General features: G+C 43.3%; 1 protein-coding gene across 4 annotated transcripts; it reads right to left on the bottom strand.

The window, feature by feature from the left end:
- Positions 1 to 6,504: 6,504 nt before the first annotated feature.
- LOC147443224 (protein CELLULOSE SYNTHASE INTERACTIVE 1-like) lies at positions 6,505 to 15,934 on the bottom strand. Of its 4 annotated transcripts, none has more exons than XM_086529134.1 (8): positions 15,821 to 15,934; positions 15,662 to 15,731; positions 14,834 to 14,904; positions 11,239 to 14,323; positions 8,619 to 11,163; positions 7,905 to 8,365; positions 7,702 to 7,818; positions 6,505 to 6,788 (listed from the first exon to the last, which is right to left on the bottom strand). In XM_086529134.1, the coding sequence occupies exons 2-8, from the start codon at positions 15,680 to 15,682 to the stop codon at positions 6,645 to 6,647; spliced, it is 6,444 nt and encodes a 2,147-aa protein (XP_086385260.1). In that variant the 5' UTR covers positions 15,683 to 15,731; positions 15,821 to 15,934; the 3' UTR covers positions 6,505 to 6,644. The 4 variants fall into 4 exon arrangements, with proteins under 4 accessions (XP_086385260.1, XP_086385262.1, XP_086385259.1 ...); XM_086529136.1 differs by having other exon boundaries at positions 14,834 to 14,901; XM_086529133.1 differs by having other exon boundaries at positions 15,662 to 15,904.
- Positions 15,935 to 21,794: the final 5,860 nt, after the last annotated feature.

Below are 21,794 nucleotides of genomic sequence, written 5' to 3'. Positions count from 1 at the left end.
CTCAGGCTCAAAGCCTTTGCTAAAATTTTGTAGGTTGATTTGAGAATGGTGATGGGCCACAATTGTCGAATCTCCTCCAAGAAGCCACCTTTCTTGGTGTTAAGGTAAATCAGACCCTTGCTCATGTTGTGAGGCATCTCACCAGTGTGCAAGATGTGCTTGTAGGCACTGCAAAGGTCCAAACCAAGCACCTTCCAATACTCCAAGAAGAATCTAGGAGTCAAACCATCCTCCTTTGGTGGGTAGCTACCTCAAGGGAGTGCCCTGAGGGCCTCATGGAGCCCCTCTAGCTGGAGAGGCATCTCTAGTCTCTGACGCATCTCCTCATTAACTAGGCAAGGCATGCATCTTGATGCTCTAATTATGGCTCCGTTGAAAGCAACTCTTGATAAAAATCGGTAGCATCTGCACGCATATCCTCGGGCTCTAAAGCAATTGACCCATCTGGTCTCGTCAAACTGACTAACATTGGTGCGCAGATGGCCAGGCCCCACATTATAAAATAACTCCGAAGTAACTTTGTCACCCACCGGAGTCCATTGAGGTGCCTATCAATGAAAGGCAAACTCATGACTTCTCTCCTCAATGGTGATTAGCTCCTATCAAGCCTGCTGCATGACCACATCACCAAATACGGCTCTAACACAAATGTGCTCCTGAAGCATAATCATACCACCCACAAGGCATTTTGAGGCAATTGACCCCTCTGACATTGAAATTGGGGCCCACCTAAAGTGTGAACATTTCATGAGACAATCCTCATAGATAAGTGATAAAAGACCGATGCAACAGCAGCAGCAGCAAACCTCGCTATGTTTGAGGCCGGCTTGGATGGAGAGTAATCCACACCTGAGCAACCTCTAGATAGACGCGTCTGAATTGACTACCCCACCCAGGCCCAAGCAGAGCGTGTAGTCTGTATGGCTACATCCTCTTAATCCTCATGTACAAATACATAGCGAGGAGGGCTTTGAGTGTCAGCAAAAAGTGAACCACAGTGTGCCTACATCATGCTGCATTCGATGGCATCGCACTTGGCTAAAGGCCAAAGTGTTTGTATCAAATCTGTCACCCCCAAGTCCCTTGTGTAGTGTGAGAAGTCTAGAGCATAGACTTGGAGCCAGTCAAGGACTAAGTGCAAGGACCACTCTATGTTATCTTTGCCACACAACAGGAAGGAGTAGTCGATTGCTATATACAAAGCCTCTGTGCCTCTTGCTGCTAGAAAGAGGACGTGAACCAGAAAGCAAGCCACCTCTGGGTCAAGGGATGGGTCACCAAGGAATCGGGTGAAGCTGTAGTCAAAGAAGGGCCACTATCGGCCAATGTTGAAACTGGTCAATCCACGAGGGACTGTCGCAAAAGCATGTACCAGAAGTGGCGTTCTCAAGTAGGGCTGACCCTCCCGAGCCATTCGGCTCATAATAACAAAAGCACTACCTAGTGAGTGGCGAGCTATTGATGTACAGTCCCATGTGTCGGAGGGGGAGTACGGCATGGGTCACGTGATGAGGCTAAGGGCGTGTCTAGGGAAAGGGGGGAGCAAGAGGAGGGGGTGGAATAGAGGACTCCGTAGGTGGAAGAGGGGGAGGGGGGGGTTGGGAGGCTGACGGTGGTGAAGCTGAAGTGGAGGAAGACTCCTCAGGGGGATCGTGATGCAAAGGGTTGAAACTGTTCCCAATGGGAACCCAATGCTGCTAGGCTACAAGAGGTCGGCCACGGGGGGGGATGGCGAGCCCTCTCCTATCGACGACAGTCGTGCACTTGCTCACAGCCATCAATTGGCAGGTCATTAACCATTGAAGAAGTGTTAACGTGTGTATCCTCGGTACCTATTTGCTGTGTAGTTTCATCTCTAGGGGGATAAGTCTGTGCTGCAAGTCAAGATCTCCTGCGAGGAAAGGCCTTTGCTAAGTGGCCTATCTGTCTGCAAATGAAGCACTAGTTTGGGAGTTCCAAATACTCCATCTTCTAGCATAGCCACCCACCACTCACCCTAGGTAACAGGACCACCTTTGAAAGAGTATGAGTGTCTCGTACCAGAATGCATACTGTAGAAATACCTATCGCCTTGGCAGTAACTGAAGTTGTCGTACACACGGGGTCTCCAAGACTGTTTCGATCTCGAAACCAATTCTAAAAAGAAGCGGGAGATACTCTCTCCTCAGGTTGGGGAAGCAGACAGAGATGGACAGATGTGCTTCCTCAACAAGAACATTCGAAGTTGGGTCAAAACCATGGCGTCACTGTCGAAAATCAGCCTTGACCGCTTAGATAGTTAGTGGGCTCATCGAGATGGCTTTGGCAACCATCTCGGGAGTCTCAAACTTGATATGGTAGTATCCCCGGTCGAGAAGCTATATGTCGATGATCTTTCTCACCTCTGCTAGGAGACGGGTTGAAGAAGGTTATGCGTCTCACCTCCGATGGATCGACTATCAATGATCTCGCAAACGACAGAGGTGGGTTGAAGACACTCCACCTTTGTTGTAAGGCTCGCTTGCTCTACTGGCGCCAAGAGCGATTCGGATGGTGGGCTCGAAGGGGTCGGGTGATGAGTCCCTCTGGGTCGGAGCATGAGCTTGCATCTGTGTGCTACTGCAAGTGAGGGCAAAGAAGAGAAAATGTTCTCTTGTTGGAACGAGCACGTTGAGTGACTCCAAGGAAGGGCAATGGAGGTAGTCTGGGCTGTGGGCAGGGAAGTGAAGTGAGGGCAGCGGGCAACAAGAGAGGGGGGTGGGCAACGAGGCGGCAAGGCGAGGGGGAGGGGGGGCGTTGTGGCGATGGCAAAGGAAGGCTGGGAGAGGTGCGCAAAGCAGCAGCACCAGCGATCGATCGTCGTCTAATAGGCGACTTCAACTTGTGAATTGGTTGATGTCTAATTTATGCCAATTAAGGATGAAGGTGACTTCACGGGGGGATAGGCAGCAATGGGGGGTAGGCTCCGCTGTGGGCACCGAGGGGGAGGGGGAGGAGGCGTTGTGGCGATGGCGAAGGAAGGCTTGGAGAGGTGCGCAAAGCAGCAGCACCACGTCGTCTAATCAAACCGAATAATTAGACATCAACCAATTCAGAAGGACGTTTTTTGTAAATGTGAAGTCGCCTTATGCCAATTAAGGATGAAGCCCTTTTTTTTCTTTTTTTTTTTGCAAAACTCACAATTGTGAGTGGATAGTATTAAGAACAAGAGAAATATACAACAACCTCAACCTCAAGCTCAGACAGAGCCTTGAGGGTCAACAGGATCGAAGGCAAACAAGCCTCAGAGGCAGAGGCAGAACATGACATCTTGCAATAAGTAAAGCCTAGGAGTAGTTGTGGTTCTCTGTCAAGCAGAAAATTAAGGATGAAGCCTACATTTCGAACCTCTTCAACACCTATAATAAGAAAATGATCATACAAGTTAGAAAAGTTCCAATGCTTACTTGCTGGCACGTTTTCAATTTAATGTTTGAGCAAGAGAATATTCAAATCAAAAGTAGATGTTTTGACTTTTATTGGAATCCATTTTTCCTTCATGCGTACCCACTTATCATAATTAAACCATACATAAAGAGTGGACCTTGTTTTTATGTATCTTATGCAAAAATGGTGATTGGACACAATACATTTGTAATGATCTCCATCATGGAAGCCTTCGCATACCCCCAATTGTAACCTAAGATAACACTTAGATCGTTTGATGGTATATCTATGTGCCAAAACATAGTAGGTATTTGAGAAATGGTAAGGCATTAATGACATGAATACATGAATAGAGCAGCACTAACTTAAGCCAATCAACTTCCAAGATTTGCTAAGCTTAAGAAAATCTTACAAATCATTCACCGCCATTTTCTTGCATCTAAGCAATGAACATACATCAAGAATTGTCCATTCAAAACTTGAAGCGGAGGGGAACCAATGGCTTCAAGCCTACCAAACCCTTTTGCCCTAGTAGGTATCACTTATAGTTGTGGGAGTAGAAGAATGAACATCAATTGATGAGTTTCTTTGTGGACACCTCAGCAAACATCACCTCACCAATGTATTCATTCATAGCCATGAAGGTAGCAGAGAGGGATTGAAGTGGTTGTAAGTAAGGTTTGAAGGGATGGTGTCTACAATGACAAGTATGGTAGTAATAACAAGCATTAGTAAAAACATGATAAACATTCAAAGTAGGTATGAATCTTGGACCAAAAACCAAAGAAAAATACAATTTGGAGAAAGCTCCTTACGTAAAGCGAACATACTTGAATAGACATGATAAACATTCAAAGTAGGTACAAAGCTTAGACAAAAAACCATAAATTTGGAGAAAGCTCCTTACATAAGGCGAGCATATTCAGATGCAAGCAAGGGTATAGACATGTTGCACAATAGCAATTATACCCTCCTTTTGCTTGAAATCAACAAGCCTCCCCTTCTAGTGACGGTCCAAAACATCTGGCCACTGCACTTGATGTGGTCCCAATGCTTCTTGAAATTTTTTGGTACCCAACAACCCTTGGGAGCCTTGGTATTGTGAAATAGAAGCTCTTTTATCTCTTGTTTGGGTCTTCTATGAGTGGTGGCAATCTTTACTCTATAGCAATGGAAACCTTAAGTTTGTGAAAGAGAATGGTAGAAATGAAATGAAACGAAATGTCATATTAGCGTCTTCAAAAGGCCAAAGTGACCTATGAGACCAGAAAGTTACAATGTGGTGAATCTGATACGTAGTCTAAGTAACAAAAATAAAAAATACTATGGAATCCTAAGCTGCTAGATGTGAACTTAGCAACTAGTTGGGATTGTGCAGGATGGGCGGGGCGGGGCGGGGGGGGGGGGTGAAGCAAATGGGGAGCTAATACAACACAATGTGGGTGTAATCTCAAAAAGAGCTAAATCATAGGAGATCCAGCATCGGTTGCTGGTGGATTTCATCAATCTCCTCCATGGGTGGTAGTCTGACCGAGCGTCATGCATGTCGGGCCAAAGTGATATAAATCCTCTGATACAGCTTCCTTCGATGCTCTGTAGTCCTCTGCATTTGGATCTCCCTAGCTTGGTCGCTCGATCATTCAGTGTGCCTCTAGTACGAGGGGAATGTGAGCTCTGCTGTGGTAGTAGCTCGTTTGGTTGTCCAATGTCTGCTCTAAAGAAGTCTGTGATCCGTCTCTGAGATTGGCTAGTCTCTCCTCTCATCAGACTCTCTCTCTCTTTCTCTCTGTTTGCGGAGAGAGAGAGAGAGAGAGAGAGAGAGAGAGAGAGAGAGAGAGAGAGAAAGGATCTCTAAAGGAAAAATATGCTTTTTTGATATTATGATAGTTTTGAGGGGAGTTTGAGAAGGAAAAATGTATCTTTTCAAAATTTCCAAAATGAAAATTCTCAATTTTTAGGGCTTTTTTACACATGGATTTGCTTTTAAATAGGGTCCGATGGGTCCTTTTCTCTCAAAGGGTCCTTCTGAATCATCGCAACACAACTCAAGCTCTGTGTGTTGGGGGGGGGGGGGGGGGGGGAGAATGACATAATGAAGGGATCAAAATACATGTCCCCCTACCATTTTCTACGTGATATCACCATGTTGGTGGGCTACAAAGGCTCACTTTATCTTATTGCAAAAATAGTGAGAACCAAGAACATAATTGTCAATCCGTGGGACGTACTTGACACAACTAGTGCATTGTTCATGGACAAGGGGAATCTCATCCATGATGAGATTATGACATTGAGGCTACTCAAGCATCATAATTTGCTAAATATTTCTTTCAAAAACCTGAGCACTCTTCACCAAGTACAAAGTGTCCTTGAGAAACTGTCAAGAGTTCATGACTCAGAATCATCTCCTTTTAGGATGTACTCAAAGTGGGCAAGCTCAAGAGCCATCTTCTCCAATGAAGTGGCCCATGTGTGAACGCAATGTACTTTTCTTCAATAAATATGCTCTAGCCAAAATAAATGGTGTTGAAATCAAGCATCGTATGTAGGAGTTTATCATGTCTCCATGCTGTTGGATGTTGTCACGGTGCATGGTTTTCTTTTAGTTATTGCATTGGTGGGTGTAGACAATGTGCGTGCCTATGAGACTGCCCAAATTCCTCGTACATCGGTATTTGTTTGCATTCCACATTGCACAGGATAAGGCATTGCCCGAGACACTAAAGTTGCACTTGCAATAAGACCCCTTTCAAATGTGCATTACAAAAACATCATGTGCACATTGAGAGAGTCTGTGTCATCAAGGCGCACTAGTATCAAAGTCAAAATAGCCCTGGGCATTTAAGGGAAGCATGATAAATCCTAGTATCAAGAAGGGGTATTGAGAAAAGTGTGGTTAGTTGCAGAACCTAGGAGCAAGAAGAGATACAACATGACCACACAAGTTTCTTGACATCCAGAAAAACGATACAAAGTAACCACATAATCACAACATCTTCTTTGATTAACACGTCATTCATATGCATGACTTCAAATCGAAACACTGCTTACTTCTTGCAGGCGTAATGTAGACATTGATCGATGTGACATTCTTCGAGAGACCGTTAAAAGAATAAATTGAATTTTGATTGAGAACTGCTTTCAACACCCTTCCAAAACAGAATTGTCTTATTGTGTACACTACAGTTACATAGTACATGGGTAGTAATAAGCCACCACCACTCAATAAACCAGCCAACTCAGCAGTTTGACCACTGAAACTCAATCTCAATGGTTCTTGCTGTGCCATCTCTATTTGTATCTGGAGCAAGAGTATATTGTCCACTGACTTTGCCGAGCAGCACGACCCGATCTATTTGTATGGTCACTTTTCCTAGAGAACCCTGAGCAAGAGGAAAAACGTCACTCTCTCATAGGTCACGATGGCCTTTTGAAGACGTTAATATAACATTTCATTTCATTTCATCTCTCTCTCTCTCTCTCTCTCTCTCTCTCTCTCTCTCTCTCTCTCTCTCTCTCTCTCTCTCTCTCTCTCTCTCTCTCTCTATCTATCTATATATTTATTTATTTATTTATTTATTTTAATTTTTTTTGGTTGTTTGTTTGTTCCACATCCAGTGAAGTAAGAACCAGTCTATTTTATTTTAATTTGTGACAGGTTTATTTTCGGCATGTCTGTCCTTTTTTCTGGATACCCAGAGGACACACACATGGACCTCGTTCTGTCTCATAACCGACTTCGACCTCTCGGCTCTCAAAGATGTTCCTGAAGCTTTTGAAGTACTATTAGAGTCGAGAGACCAGAGACAGCTGGGTCATTTCTTACTAGAGATGCCAAGACAGGGAGACTCTCCTCCAGTCACCTGCATACCACAACAGAGGGAGACAGTCGCAGATCAAGGGCTTCTTTCAAAGAGCTGCTCTAATACATCCCATCGACATTCAGAGATGGGTCACACTACAGCAGGCAGAAATTGTTCAAGACGCCCCAGAGCACCAGGATACCAAGCCCAGAGAGTATATCATAGGGCCATCCCAAAGATTCGCCTACAACATGAGGAGGGAAATAGAGCGGGCTTTCTCAGACCAAGTTGCTATGTTGCAGGGCTCCCCACCCATCTATACATGCCATACTACACCCTAAGTTTTGGAACCAGATGGAGCTAGCTAGCCTTTTGCATATCACGGATGTACCTTGGGATGGAAAACATCCCAGACTCTGAGCAAGCATCCAGGCTCTGGATACATTCATTTTATAAATAGGATAATTGGCATTCAAATTGAAAACTAGATTACCTTGCCAAAAGTATTTTTGCTCTTGCATGATATGCGAAGTTTCTGGCCTTTGGGTGGGGCATCAAAAGCCCATGCAAAGCTCTGATTCCATTCGGGAGAGCTGCTACTTGAGACCACCTGTAAAAGAGATTGCGACATCGTTAGCTGATTTGATAACGATCAAACAACTTCATAAATTCTATTGACGGAGCTTCGAAACTAACCTTCGTTTGCCGTGGGGCCCCATTCCCAAGTGTTAGCTTGCAGAAAGCATTTGTACTACCCATCGACTGCTTCAAATTAACACCACGTTTGATCGTGACCACAAGATTTCCAGGCAAGCATTGCAATAATCCCTCCGCCTTTTCTTGAAAAGGTTCAGGGCCTGATCTCATCAACAACTGAAGCACAGGAATAGCCTCTACCATAGCCATTGCCTGTGTTTTCCCTATCTCATTTGCATTCCCACCAGATGGCCAACCCTGCCTCAATAGCAATAAAGCGTCCAGTGCTGCCTCTTGGGCAAGTTCAGTGCCAGCTTTGAGGGCACCAACTAGCTGCGGGATACATAGTGTTGCTGTCTCTGTGCCTCTCAGACGTGGAAAGTTGTAGAACAGAATCTCAATGGCTTTCAGCATATCCTCATTTACAGTTCCAGTAGCCCAAAATTCCCGTTCCAAAGAGGCTGAAAATAGTCATCACCACTTCACTAAATGTACAACTATGCAAGTAGTCAAGTGACAAGACTTAGAGCTGTCCTACTTTTCTTAAGAGAAACCCAGACTTAACCTTAATAACCATGTTAAAAACATTGCGTGCTGTGATATGTGATCAAACAGTTACTCTTTCGGGGAAACTGGATGGCTCTCTATGTCCGTGTTTACATGTGTGCACACTTCTGTGCAAATGGTGCACCCACAAAAGTAGATAAAGCTTACCCGTCAATGCTCTGATTATTTCACTTGTCGCATATTCTTGCACGGTATTATTTGAAAATAACAACTTGATCAATGCTGCTGCTTGACCAGCAGTTTCACTATTGCTAGAGTTGAGTAACTCCTGCAGCACTTGGACTCCACCAGCTTCAGCCACTGCACGCTTGTTAGACCTACTGTGCATTACAAGGTTTTGTAGTGCGCAGACTGCGATCATCTTCATTTCCTCAGAGGGCTGATCCTCTAACTGACTTACCAAGGCTCGACAAGCAGACACAGCATCTGTTGTGCGCGATAGACTGTCATTCTGGAAAAGATCACCTAAAGCAAGAGCAGCTAGTATTCGAGCTGGCTGAGGCCGTGTTTGCGGATCAAGCAAATACTGAGACAGAGGAGAGATTGCAAGTTTTGCTCCTTTCGTGTCACGCACTTTCACATTATTAAACAACGCCTCTATCAGCCGTGCTGCTGCTTCCTCACATTGATGACATCGCAAAAGCTCAAGCAGTGCTTCTACAGCACCTGCCTGAGCCATTTCCTCAGCACTTGAGGCATCATCTCTCTCTAGAACAAGGAGTGCATTGAGGGAAACGACCACTGTGGCTTCAGAGGTGGACTTAAGCAACCTGACAAGCACAGCAAGAGGCACGTGCAGGTAGTACTGTGAGCTAAACCGTAGGATGTTGGAAATTACATAGGCAGCCGATTCCCATAAGGCATGTGGTGGCTGAGGATTAGCTTGCATGATAACTTTCGACAGCTCAATGATACCGTCTGCATCAGCTACAGCATTTGGCCAGCTTTTTGATGCTCTCTCCAAGGCCTTTACTGATTTTTGCTGTAAACTCTGCACTCCAAGTCCAACAATCCGGACAAGAGGGACAATAGCCTGCTGAGTAATCGTATCACGCTGAAACTGTTCCTGCACTAGTAGATGTGAAAGTAATTCAGCAGCAAGCTGTTGCACAGTCTGAGAGGAAGAGTCAAGCAGTGGGACAAGGGGCTCTATGCCTTGGCTTGGGGTCAGATTTTGCATTTCCAAGCACTGAGGCTTCTCAAGAATGTTGACAAGCACTTGAATAGCACTATGTTGTCCAGCAGCGCTGAGTCCAGGGCGTGACAAAATTGTAAAGAAAGGTTCCACTACATTGGCTGATGCTGCACCTTTTGCTATGCTGCTATTATTTGTTAGTATTCGCAAAAGCTCTGCCATTAAAGCACACAGATTATCGGGCACAACCAAAATAATCTCAATAACACTATCAATAATGCCTGCTTTGACCATGTCTAACTTGCACAGAGGTCTATCCTTCCCAAGTTTTGTTAATGCACTGACTGCAGCTTCATGCAATGAGTAATTATCACCAACAACAAGGCTAACAAGAGGAAGCACAGCTCCTTCAGCAGCAACCAGCTCGGCCTGCTGTTCATTATCTAGTAAGTTGTCCAGTGCAGAAGCACTCCCTTGCTGCAACCCACTGGATTCTGCACTAAGCAGAGCCACTAAAGGTCGGATACAATTTGAAGCCCCAGGCATTGTTCGAACTCTTGCATTGCCAAAGAGAACTCGACAAAGCTCTGCCACATCTTCTTTCAATTCGACAGAACAGTCGGTTGTGAGCAGTCTGCACAGACCGTCAACAGCATTGGACCCAGCATCTGCAATGGCTATTGCCTTTGGTGGATTACCTGCAGAAAGACTAATAAGTGCACCAATTGCTGCTCGTTGTTCCTTCTCAGAGCCTGAATTGACCATTTCTATCAATGGAGTAATAGCTTGCTTTCCTACCTCCCCAGTTCTTATGTTGTCTGCAGTGAAAAGTCCATGCAAAGCCCTTGCTGCACTGTACCTTGAGCCCCTGGTTCCTAGGCGAAGCACTGCAACCAGCTGGTTTACAGCCCCAAGTGCAGAATCATGTTGTCTGAGCTCATTACTACTAAAAAGAATTCGAAGTAGATCAGCAGTAGCCTCTTCAATGGCATCCTGAGGGCCCAGTGAAAGGTACCTTGTCAAAGCATCCAGAGCTCCAGCTTCCGCCATTGCAAGCTTATTAGTGTTACTACCTTTGGCTATTTGTGTCAGTAAGCCAAGAGCCAGAGCAGGTGCAGTAGGTCTATCTGGGATGGGCTTCAAGAGATCAACCAAACTTGGAATAACTTTACGGGCAATTGGGCCAACTCGGATGTCATCAACTCTAAAGAGCCGCTCAAGAGCAACCTGGTCAGGATTAGGAACAAGCGAAAACTCTTCAGAGAGAGCAACAAAGTTAGCTATCTCTGATTCAAGGCTTCCGAGCAGTGGGACAAGGCCACCTGGTACCCCTGACTTTGCAACGGCCAGAATTGTTCCTCGACTTCCGTTGCAAACAAGACTCGCAAGAGCTTGTGCAGCAAAATATCGGTCAATAGCTTCCTCTGATCTTAAAAAGAAAGCAAGAGACGAAACTGCACGCATGGTTCCGGGGGAGAGACTGACATCGCGATCTTGGAAGAGAATAGCAAGTAATAGCATGCTAACCCAAATGCTTCCATTATCCTCCAGCTCTACCTGTCAGAAACAAGATCAAAATTAGGCATCATCAAAAAATAAGGGCTTGTGCAGAAAATCACTAGTCTAATTCACCTGAGACAAGTTGGAGACCATATTTGCAAGCTTGTCAGCAAGAAGCTCAACAGCACCTGCTTCCATGATTGCAAGCTTGCTTTTGTCATCTTGTGAAGCTATTAAAGACAGCAGCCAAAGGGCTGCTGTGCCTCCTAGCATTGCAGCAGGATCCTGATCTAGAGGAATTTTAAAATCATTGACTTGACCGTCAGTACTTTTCTCTACACTCCTGAAGTAAGAACCCTCTTGAGCTTCACTAAAACTCTTATCCACAGAATTTTCCAAACCCTTCACAGCTAGCATGTCTACAAGAGACTGTAATAGTGCAGAAAAAAACCCTGAGTTGTTTAATCCTTCCATCGCCTCCTGCCTGTGCTCCTTAAACGCACAAATTAACAAAGCTGTTCCCCCAACCTTTACTTCTGATCTTGGAGAGTTAATCACATGCTCAACAAGGGCTGCAATACACTTGGGTGTACCTGCAATCAAGTCTCCTAAAACAATAGGCTGATCTCGACAAAGCTTGGAAAGAACTTCAATCGCCTTTTCTTGCATTGAAGGCCTTCCTACAGCTACACAAGTGACAAGTGGACCAAAACTGTAAGGAGCATCTGCTAAAACTGCCCATGGAGGCCGGCTGCAAGTACCTGCACACCTAGCCCTCACCAATGCTGCAAGTGCCTCTAATGCTTCTGATTTTGCACATTCTTCGACATTGGTGCTAGCTAGAAGTGCAACTAGTGCAACCACAGTGTCACAGTTCTGAATGCTGTCAAACAGAATGTCATCTATGTAATGAGATCCAATAAGCAATGCTAAAACACATGCAGCATGCTCTTTTCCCTGATACGTGCCTTCACGAAGTACCATGGTCAATGGCATAATCATCTCCTCCGCAGGAAACCCTTTGCATATGTTTTGGTCTATCAAAAGATTAGCCAATGCCGTAGCTGCCATCTCTGCTGCTGCAACATTAGATGACTTTGCCAATGTAATCAATGGTGCTGTAGACTCCTTAGCAAGATTAGCAATTTCCTGATTCTTGTCAATAGACAGAAAAATCGCAGCCAGAGCTTTTGCTGCTTGCATGGCAATATGTTCAGGCTCCACATTCAAGATTCTGATCAATGACGAAAGGCCACCCACAATGAGATGGCTTTCGCGAAGGTCCTTCCTTGCATCAAATACCTTGGCAAGAACTGAAGCAGCATGCTCTTTGGTTTCTTCATTTGCTGAGCTCAATAGTCGAAGCACTACATGTAATGCATCATTAGAAGCAGCTCCTTCTCTTAGTATCTCATCCTGAGAAGCAACACAAAGCAAGCAGCCAAGCACGTTCAATATGTGAACTTTTGACTGTGGATGATCTCCCAAAAGTAGTGCAGCCAGTTGACTTATAGTGCCAGCATCTGAATTTCTTACCAACTGTGTCAAGGCCTTTGCAGCTATTTCTTGACCCCTTAAGCTAGCAATCTTCAATAGCCACAAAAGAGCTGGGACAGCCTCTGCAGTCTCAACACAAGCTCTGATGTCCTCACTATATGTACAAAGGTTACCCAGAATAAGGGCAGCATCTTCTTTAGCCCTCACAGATCCTGTCTCAAGAAGCTGAACTAGAGGAGGTATACCCCCAGCAGCAGTGATAGTCCATTTACTACTATCAACTTCTTCCGTGAGGATTGAAAGCAAAGACACAGCGTATTCCTGTTGCTGCTCTGAGGACAATCCTAACAGGGAGATGAGAAGCTGGATCCCATCACGACCTCGAAGTGATTGCCAAAGGTTCATCTCACCGTTACATAGATTTCTAAGGGATTTTAAAAGGTCTTCTTGGACATCAACATTCGCCATTGTTATTAATCCAACCAGCATCTTTTTACCTTCTGCATGCTTTAGATTTTTCTGCAGAGCAGAATTACCATAAAGGCTAGCAAGAGCTTCAATGGAACGTTCTTGAACCAGCTCAGGAACTTGAGGCTTCAGCTGCCTCACAAGAACCTGCTCTATCATTCCTGCATCCACACTGTCAGTTGATTTCTCGCTATCATCAAAGACCATCAGCCCATAGGCGAGTGCACCTATTATATCAGCCATGTGATTATCTGCCTTGCTGGACTTGATATTGTCTGCGATACTAAGTATCACTGAAGACATACCATTGAAAACATTAGCTAAGGCACCCATTGCATTCTCTTGCAAGGCTTGGGCAAATTTACCCTGCATAAATTCCTTTGAAGGGGCCACCACTGCACCAATCAAAATGGAGATTGCACCAGCTTCTGAGAGTGTGTGCCTGGCTTCCTTGGAAGATAGAGATAGAGCCCTTAGTGCACCAGCTGCTTCAGCTCGAACTGACAAGTCATTACCTGGGCCAACAAGTTTGAGAAGTGGTTCCACAGCTCCACTACTGAGCACCTGCTTACTACTTGATTGAGAAGCCATCATCAAGCTTGCAAGAAGAGAAGAGGCATTTGCTTGTGCAGTTGAGCTTCCCTTACACAACAGCCTGATAAGAATCTCGATACCTCCTGCATCTAAAGTGGCAGGCCAAAAGCCTTCGGTGTTGCTACAGAGGTTCTGCAATGCTCCTGTTATGAGGCCCTCAACCGACCAGTCCAGATTCTGCTTGGGTTGCAGCTGTTCCCATAATTTTGGAACCACGCCTTCTGTGGCAAAAATCTTGCAGCCAACTTGATCTGTGACCCCACCCTGTGAAACTGCATATATCGTTTGAGCCGCCGCAAGCTGGGCATCAGGAGAGTTAACTTTCAATAGTGCAAGCAGGGGCGGAATGCATCCACCCAATAAAACTTTGACCCTGAGCTCCTCTTCTTGGCATAACACCCCTAAAATACCTGCAGCATTCATCTTTGCAGCTAGTGTCCCTGTTCTGACTAAAGCTACTAACAATGGTATGGCTTGTGAGTGAGTTCCAATTGCAGTCCTAGCTTCTTTCCTAGTCTCGGTAAGCTCCAGAAGCTTCCTCGATATGGATTCCTTCTGATTAGGGGTAGAAGCATTTGTGCGCAATTGCTCAATACTTTGTGCAACATTTGCAAAAATTCCATCTGGATCATCCATATTTGGAGCACCACTTCGCTCCCTACATATTACACTTAAGTGTCAACGAAAAATTTATCTCAAACAGACTAGTTCATTAATCTCTCTCAGACACAAATTGGTTAATACATATACAACACAAAAGCAATAACCAAATATTAGCTCTCGTAACATCTAGAAAATCAGAAGTAAGGACAGCACAGCATTATCAAGCTGGCATTTTTTGTGCACTTCTCTGATGTTAGGAGTATTACCCTGACCTCAGCCTCAATATTACCTCTCACCTAGCTCATTTGTTAATTTCTCTGATGAGGACAAGCAGAACAAGCATTCTTCCACTCAAACTCCTCTACATTTGTGTTAGCAAAGTTGCACCAGCACCAAAACCAGGGCACCCCTTCAAGAATTTGAAAAAAGTTGCCATGGAAGCCCAGTAAAGAGATTACTTGGCATACAATGTCAATGCAATAAAACTGTAGTTTTTATGTTTGGCTGTGGTTTTACAAAATTCCTAAACCCTGGAATTGATGCACATTAGTTTGAATTGCCACACCTTGCTCGAGCCCCGGCTGTAGAACGAGGAGTTGCTGGCTCAGACTTCAAGCTTGAGGCCTGCATATTCTGCTGAAAAATTCACAACATATGAGTGCAAAAACATTATTGAAAGACTGCTGGAAACAAAGTCACCTGTTTGACCAGAAGATATGACTAGACGCCGACATTTTCATGTTGATGAACAACAAAACAAGGCTTTCCAAAACGACCAGTGAGCCAAGAAATCAAACTTGAGACTGCATTGCCTTCCATATAATATTCTAGAAGTCAAAAGGTATGCCAGTACACGTGCAGGTGGTTCAGTTTTGCAGCAGAAAGAAACTATGTCTGTTAAGATTGAATGTGCAAGCACAAGAAATGCAACTTTGTGAAGGGTAAGGCAGCAAACACCGAATTGCACCTTCTCAATAGCAGATCCCATGTGACACACTGGGAACTGATCTGGGGATACTGATCCCGGATTCCAACTCAAAGCAAATTTTGTGCACATCCACAACAAACTGATATTTGCTATAACAATTTTAAAACATCATAAACGAGTAACTTTCCCAGTTTGGCCACATGAATCTTGGAATGAGTTTCTGATTGACAATATGAAAGAGAAAATCACATAGAGTATACTGATAATGCCTCCCATCTCTTTGCTTCATAAGGGCATGCAATACATCAAAAAAATGAGTGGACAAATGAGAGAGTCGTGGATGGCAAAAGCAATAGGGGTGAGACCAAAAAGCAGGTGCTTCAGCTACAGCTTTTGTAGCACAAATTGTATGTTTTGTATGTATATAACAGGATGACGAAACTAGGAAAAAAAAAACATGCCCACCTGGCTGGACAGATACTGCATTCAAATGTGGTCAGCAGTCCTGATCCAAACTGCATATATGGGCCAATGACTGTTCAAAGGCACCGAAATGTGGCTTATCAACTACGCAAGATCAACAGCAGCAATCTATTGTGGGAACTGTTCAGTAAGCAAGCTCACTCTTGCAAGGTAAGATCAGCCATTCTGAGTTAGGCTTTTCGACACGCTGATAGTGGAGGCTAAGATCCAAGCCCAAGAGCTAGACGTTAACCCCACTGGAACGCACCTGCTCATCTGCATGAATGTGTGTAGTGTCAGTTTTCCTGGTAAACAATTAGCATCGAGCAGCAGAAGAGCTTGAATACCTGTCTTCCAGGAATGGTAAAGCTCGCCTGGCCGCACACGATCTTGCATGTGGAAGCCAGAGAGGACTTTCCGAAGGCAATGCTGCAGTGTGATTAGCTTGCTTGAGCGCAAGGTGAGTGTAGAGTGAGAGAGAAGGAGCTCTAGAGAAGCAAAGCTCCTCGAATGCCAAAAAGCTGCGATTGAAAAAGGACTGTTGGGGTTGTGGCTTGCTTGCTGGAGGAGAATGGGAATCTCTTTATTAAAATCTTAGTTGTTCTTAGTCTTAGTCGTTCAATACACTAGATTAATGCCCAGTTTGATCACGAGTGTTGTAATGGGTAGGTGGTTGGTGATGTTTGATCTTTTGTCCTCTCTCTCTCTCTCCATATATAGAGAGAAAGAATATATTATATATTATGTAAAGATAGATATACCTCTTTAATTTGTGGAAATTTCCAAATTCCCAAAATACCCCCAACACTTAGTCATAAATTCCCAAATTTCCCTTCAAATTTTCTAAAATGCCCCGGATTGTGAGGTTAAATTTCTCCAGAGATGAAAAATTTTGTAGCTTTTCACAAGAAGACGGATTCTCTATCAATACGAGATGCTAAAACTAGAATTTGAGTTGGTTATGTAGGCTTTGGAGACGAATTGCTTCATTATTTCTAGACATAATTGCCTTTTTGTGAGGTAATTTGTGACAAATTACATACTAAGCATTCACAAACGGATCTCACTTGTCAAAAAAGAATAAAGATTAGAATATCTTGAACAATCCAGCCAAAATAGATACAAGGGTATTTTGGGAATTTTTGAAATTTGTGGGGTCTTTTGGGAATTTCCACGAATTAGAGGGGTATTTCCATTTCTCTCTCTTAGAGCTAGACTCCCTCTTAGGCTGGGTTCAGACCAAATGATGGAAAACTTGCGCACAACGGCGTTATTTTTGCAGCCAACCAGCTCCAACCACGCAGAAATAACACCCTTGTGTGCAAGTTTTTCGTCAGTCGGTTTGAACCCAGCCAAAGAGAGAGTCTAGCTAGCTCTAAGAGAGAGAATATATAGCTCCAGGCACATAGAAATAATATATTCTCTCTCTTAGAGCTTGGGTTCAGACCAACTGACGGAAAACCTATGCACAAGGGCGTTATTTCTGCATGGTTGGAGCTAGTTGGCTGAAACTTGAGCACTTCTTCCTTTGGGCCCGCCAAAGTTGTTCTGACCCCCCCCCCCCCCGGAAGAGCTATTGCCTCCCTCAACACCTCTCACTTTATCGCTCTTCCACCTATAACCTTGTTCAGACAAGGCGGAGGTAGGCTCGAACCATACTTTTCTTCCTCCAAGCTCGTCTAAACCCAGCCTTAGGGTGTAGAGTTCAAACCCCATCAAAGTTTTTGCATATGAGAATTTATCTCGACTCGACATCTTCACTAAAAATATAGGCTGCCTTTTGTGCAATACATTTGGCATTACAAAGTTTTACGATATAGTCATTTGTGGGTTATCACTAGCCATAACAGTGTGTCATTAAAAAATGTTGTCTCTTGAGAACAACTTGGATAGCATGAACTATCCATCATGGGCCTTACGATGTGCCATGTACTTGTTACTAAGGGTTAACGGAGCATTTTGCAATGTCGCAAAGTTCATCTCCGATCCACTAGTAATACGCACATTAGAGCAAGTGATGTACAAACAATGTTGTCATTGATTTTCCATTCCTAATTTGTCATTGCAAGTGATACACAACTTGTAGCTTGTACTCTCCCGTAGATTTTGTGGAATGGCACAGATACGTACAAGCGCATGAATTAATTGCATTTTTGTTAAATGGGCTATGGCCTTGATTTTCCAGTCCTAATTTGTCATTGCATGTGCTACACGACTTGCAGCTTTTACTCTCGTGCATATTTAGTGGAATGGCAAAGATACATACAAGTTTATGAATTTATTGCATTTTATGTTAAACGGGCTATATTTTTTCACTTAAGATGGCAAAAGCAGCATCAGATGTACGTGCACCTAATAAACCACGGAAATGTATCACATAAAAGAGCATTCGGTTACAATTGGGTGGGATGGAACTTGCGTAGGTCAAAGCTAGTGATCAGTACCAAAACTACAATAGTTTGAACAAAAAGTATACCTACAATAACATGTACTTACATTGTTTCTAGGTCATAATGAAACTCGTGATTCCCATTTATTACCATGATATGGTAATGATGTGAGTAAACACACTGAGGAATTGGGAAGCACCTTTTCATCACTGGCATATTTTCACCCCCAACTTTTATGTATGCTCATAGCCCTAAGGCTTCTTAAATCATAGGACTTGCACACTAAATATTAAAACTTCACATGCTCAATGTATGTTGTTGAGCTTCTGTCTCTTCTCCAAGTTTTGTTTGTGCAGTTTTGCAACCCTCATTATAGCATTTGGTATCATGAAAGGTTTCAACAAACCAAACAGCATGGCCAAGTCCATCTTGTCTCATTTTCTAATATTACATGAGGAATGGACACCACCCCACAAATTGATCTTATTTTAGAATCCACTTATATGGCTTTCAAAGAATAGAGGATGCACTCCTCATTGCTAGTGGTAGCAAGAAAGCATGGCCTAACTATTAAGAAACTAATTCATGAGATGACATGAATAAACTAAGAGAGCCTCAAAGTAAGGGATCTCTTGTTTCAAAACCAAAGAAAACTTAATATGACAACCTTTTTTGGGGTGTTGGACATAATTCTCTTTTGTTCATAGAGAGAGAAGATTATTTCAAGATCCAATTGTGAATAAGATTCCAGCTTGAGAAGATATGTTGCTTAGTTGTAGCATTGCTTGTATCTCTGAGAGTGGTATTTCAAAAGATCTTCCTCTATCCTCCTTCTGCTCCTAGACTCTTGGATTGTGAGGTTAGTAGCGATCCTTGAATACGCATATTCAATGCACAGCTCTCACTAGAGTAAGAAGAACTCGATTGAAGGACGACTTAAAGACTTGAAGAAAGTGAGCAGCTCATTGTGAGAAGGAGAGAGAGCATGTGATTGAGAAGCCAAGATGGGTCCTTGTCAAGGTACAAAGGAAAGAAAGCAACCTCGAGGACTAGGGGCAACGAGAGAGAGAGAGAGAGAGAGAGAGAGAGAGAGAAAGCATGCACAAGACTAGCCCTTCCTCTACCCTTGCTCTCACCCACTCATGCCATGAATTGGGAAATCAAGTTAAGTCAATTCATTGTGCTTCTTGGAGATTGATGGAGAGAGCAAGAGAGCCTCAACTAACTAGATCAAACAAAAGGCTATTGAAAAATATCAAAATGGAACCTATTAGCATCCTTATGCTTTATTTTTTTATTTGCCTTACAATGAAATCACCCACACTGGTCATGAGGGGTGTATACTAAGGAGACCTATGGTGAGAATCTGTAGGGGACCTAACCTTCATATAATCTCATAGAGCTTGTGGTTTTGACTCACTGATTTGGGGCTCATTTTGGCCTTTGTTTCCACTACAGAGGGCACCTTACAAGCAATTTTTTTCCTCCTTTTGTGCAAAGTTTTGGACATTGATAACACATATTGGTTTTATGTAGTTTTTCCTTTGTACAAGTAGCTTTTGCATCCGGTAGAACCATTGGCCAAGGTTGACAACAACAATGTTTTTCTCCAAAAGTGTTGTCTATTGAGGACAAATTTTGTTGAAGACAACTGCCCACTATGGGCTTACATGATGCAATAGGAACTAATCTCAAGTCCGTTGCAAAGGATGTTTGGAACATTAAGTAGGACCCTAAATAAGCCCTCCATTTGTGTATAAAAGGTATGAGGATGGTGCATATTCAAGTAATTTTACTACTAGAAGTGTTTTGTCAAGCACTAAGCAAGCTCTTTGGGGGATTATAAAGATGGAAAGGCCCATGCCTTGATTGCACCCTCTATAAAGCACCCACAAATTTCTCATAAAGGCAAAAAAAAAGAGTTTGAATATTCTAGTAGGCCCTGCCAATTTTGCTTTCAGGTTGATTTGACGGAATCTTAAGAGATGCTTTGTTTTCTTAGAGGGAAAGTGAGTGGAGGAGGAAAAGTTGCTCAAGAAAGTGATGGTCTTTACGGTTTAAAGAAATTACCAAATACCCCTAATTTGTGGAAATTCCCAAAATACCCGTCAAATTTCAAAAATTCCCAAACTAGCCTCAATATTTTGTCATGGATTCCCAAAATGCCCTTCAAATTTTCCAAAATTCCCAAAATACCCTTGGTTGTGAGATTAAATATCTCCACAGATAAAAAAAGATTGTAGCTTTTCATAAGAAGCCTATCAATATGTAGGCTTTGGAGATGGATTTTATCAAAATGGATACAAAAGACCTAGAAGATCCTCATCTTCAAAAACAACTTACTCCCGGGAGGTAAGATTTGGAAAATCTAAGCCATTCTAATTTGCACACAAGTTGTCTGCTCTTGCTATTTCAGACAAGATTGAAAGGCGAGGAATTGGCATATCTTTGAGAAAGACCACTCGACGACCAACTTCCATGAAATTATTCAAGAAAGCAGGGAAGCGATTATCTCTATCAAAAAACACAAGAACTTTGAAGACTAGAATCGAGCAATCAAAGTCATCTTAGGACTGGTATCAAGGAATTGATAATCTCTACCAAAAAAATAGGAACTCTGAAGACTAGAATCAAGCAATCAAAGTCATCTCAGGATTGATACTAACCAGGCACCAAAATGTATCTATCTAAGTAGCTCTCATCTATTAGGGACTGTGTAGCACCAAAACGTGTATTATGACCCCTCAAACCATCTAACCTGAATATTTTTACATTCCTTTCTAAGTTAATATAACTCATCCATTGACAATTGTATGGCAAAAAAAGGGCCATTAACTAGAAGGGGTTATGTAATAATGCCACTAGAATGTGTTCAAGGAAAAGAAGGAGAGACATAGATGAAACACTAACTCTAAATTTGGAAAACATGGTACCATAGAGGGTTGTGGCTCAAGTCACAAGTGCAAATATAATGTGATGCCATGTGCAAATATATATCACAATAACCCTAACTAGATTCTTTGAGAAAAGGTCTATAGCAAAAACCATAGCCCTGGCTAGTGCCTATCCACATTTTGTTAATGCTAGAGACATCTAGGTCCCTGGACTCATCGGAAAATGACATCTGTTGTCGAGCACCTTGTGCATGCAACCAATTTGGATGGAACTTGCTAATTACAAGCCAGTAGCAGAGCCTGTCTCATATTTCTTGTTTGCACACTCTTCCCACAAAGTAAGAGGGAAACCTATTACTATTCCATTATGATATTTAGGCTAGACAAATGGATATGGACATATGCATTATGCATTAGACAATTAAATATATCAATGTAGAAAATTCAGTATATATATACTAGAAATATGCCAAGGATAGAATACTACTCCTTACACATCTCTCTCTCTCTCTCTCTCTCTCTCTCTCTCTCTCTCTCTCTCTCTCTCTCTCTCTCTCTCTCTCTCTCTCTCTCTCCCCCCCCCCCCCCCCCTCTTTCCACCCCCAAAACAACGCCACCACCACCAAGAAAATGGGCTAGTAGGACTGTTATGTTGTTCTTAGTGCATGTCAGAATATGCAAAGCTTTCTTGTTTCATGCATAGGGTAAAGGGGCCAGTAAGGGGCAACCTAAGGTCTTAGGAGGGTTGAGGTGTCAAAATGGAAAAATTTGGGGAACTTAGGGTATTGACTAGGTTGGCTAAGTGCTCCTCTAACTGTGGGGGTGGATTAATGGCAATCTGGTGAGAACATG

The sequence above is a fragment of the Adiantum capillus-veneris genome, chromosome 14, assembly GCF_014529385.1.
Source record: "Adiantum capillus-veneris isolate H3 chromosome 14, ASM1452938v2, whole genome shotgun sequence".
In the NCBI taxonomy this organism is placed as follows: Eukaryota; Viridiplantae; Streptophyta; class Polypodiopsida; order Polypodiales; family Pteridaceae; genus Adiantum; species Adiantum capillus-veneris.
This window is presented reverse-complemented; position numbering and strand designations above follow the sequence as displayed.

Coding starts and splice junctions, on each gene's coding strand:
- LOC147443224 (XM_086529134.1), bottom strand. CDS start 15,682: ATGCAGTATCTGTCCAGCCAG. Junction 14,905..15,661: donor TGCAGTATCTGTCCAGCCAG/GTGGGCATGTTT, acceptor TGAATTTTTCAG/CAGAATATGCAGGCCTCAAG. Junction 7,819..7,904: donor GGGCCCCACGGCAAACGAAG/GTTAGTTTCGAA, acceptor TCTCTTTTACAG/GTGGTCTCAAGTAGCAGCTC.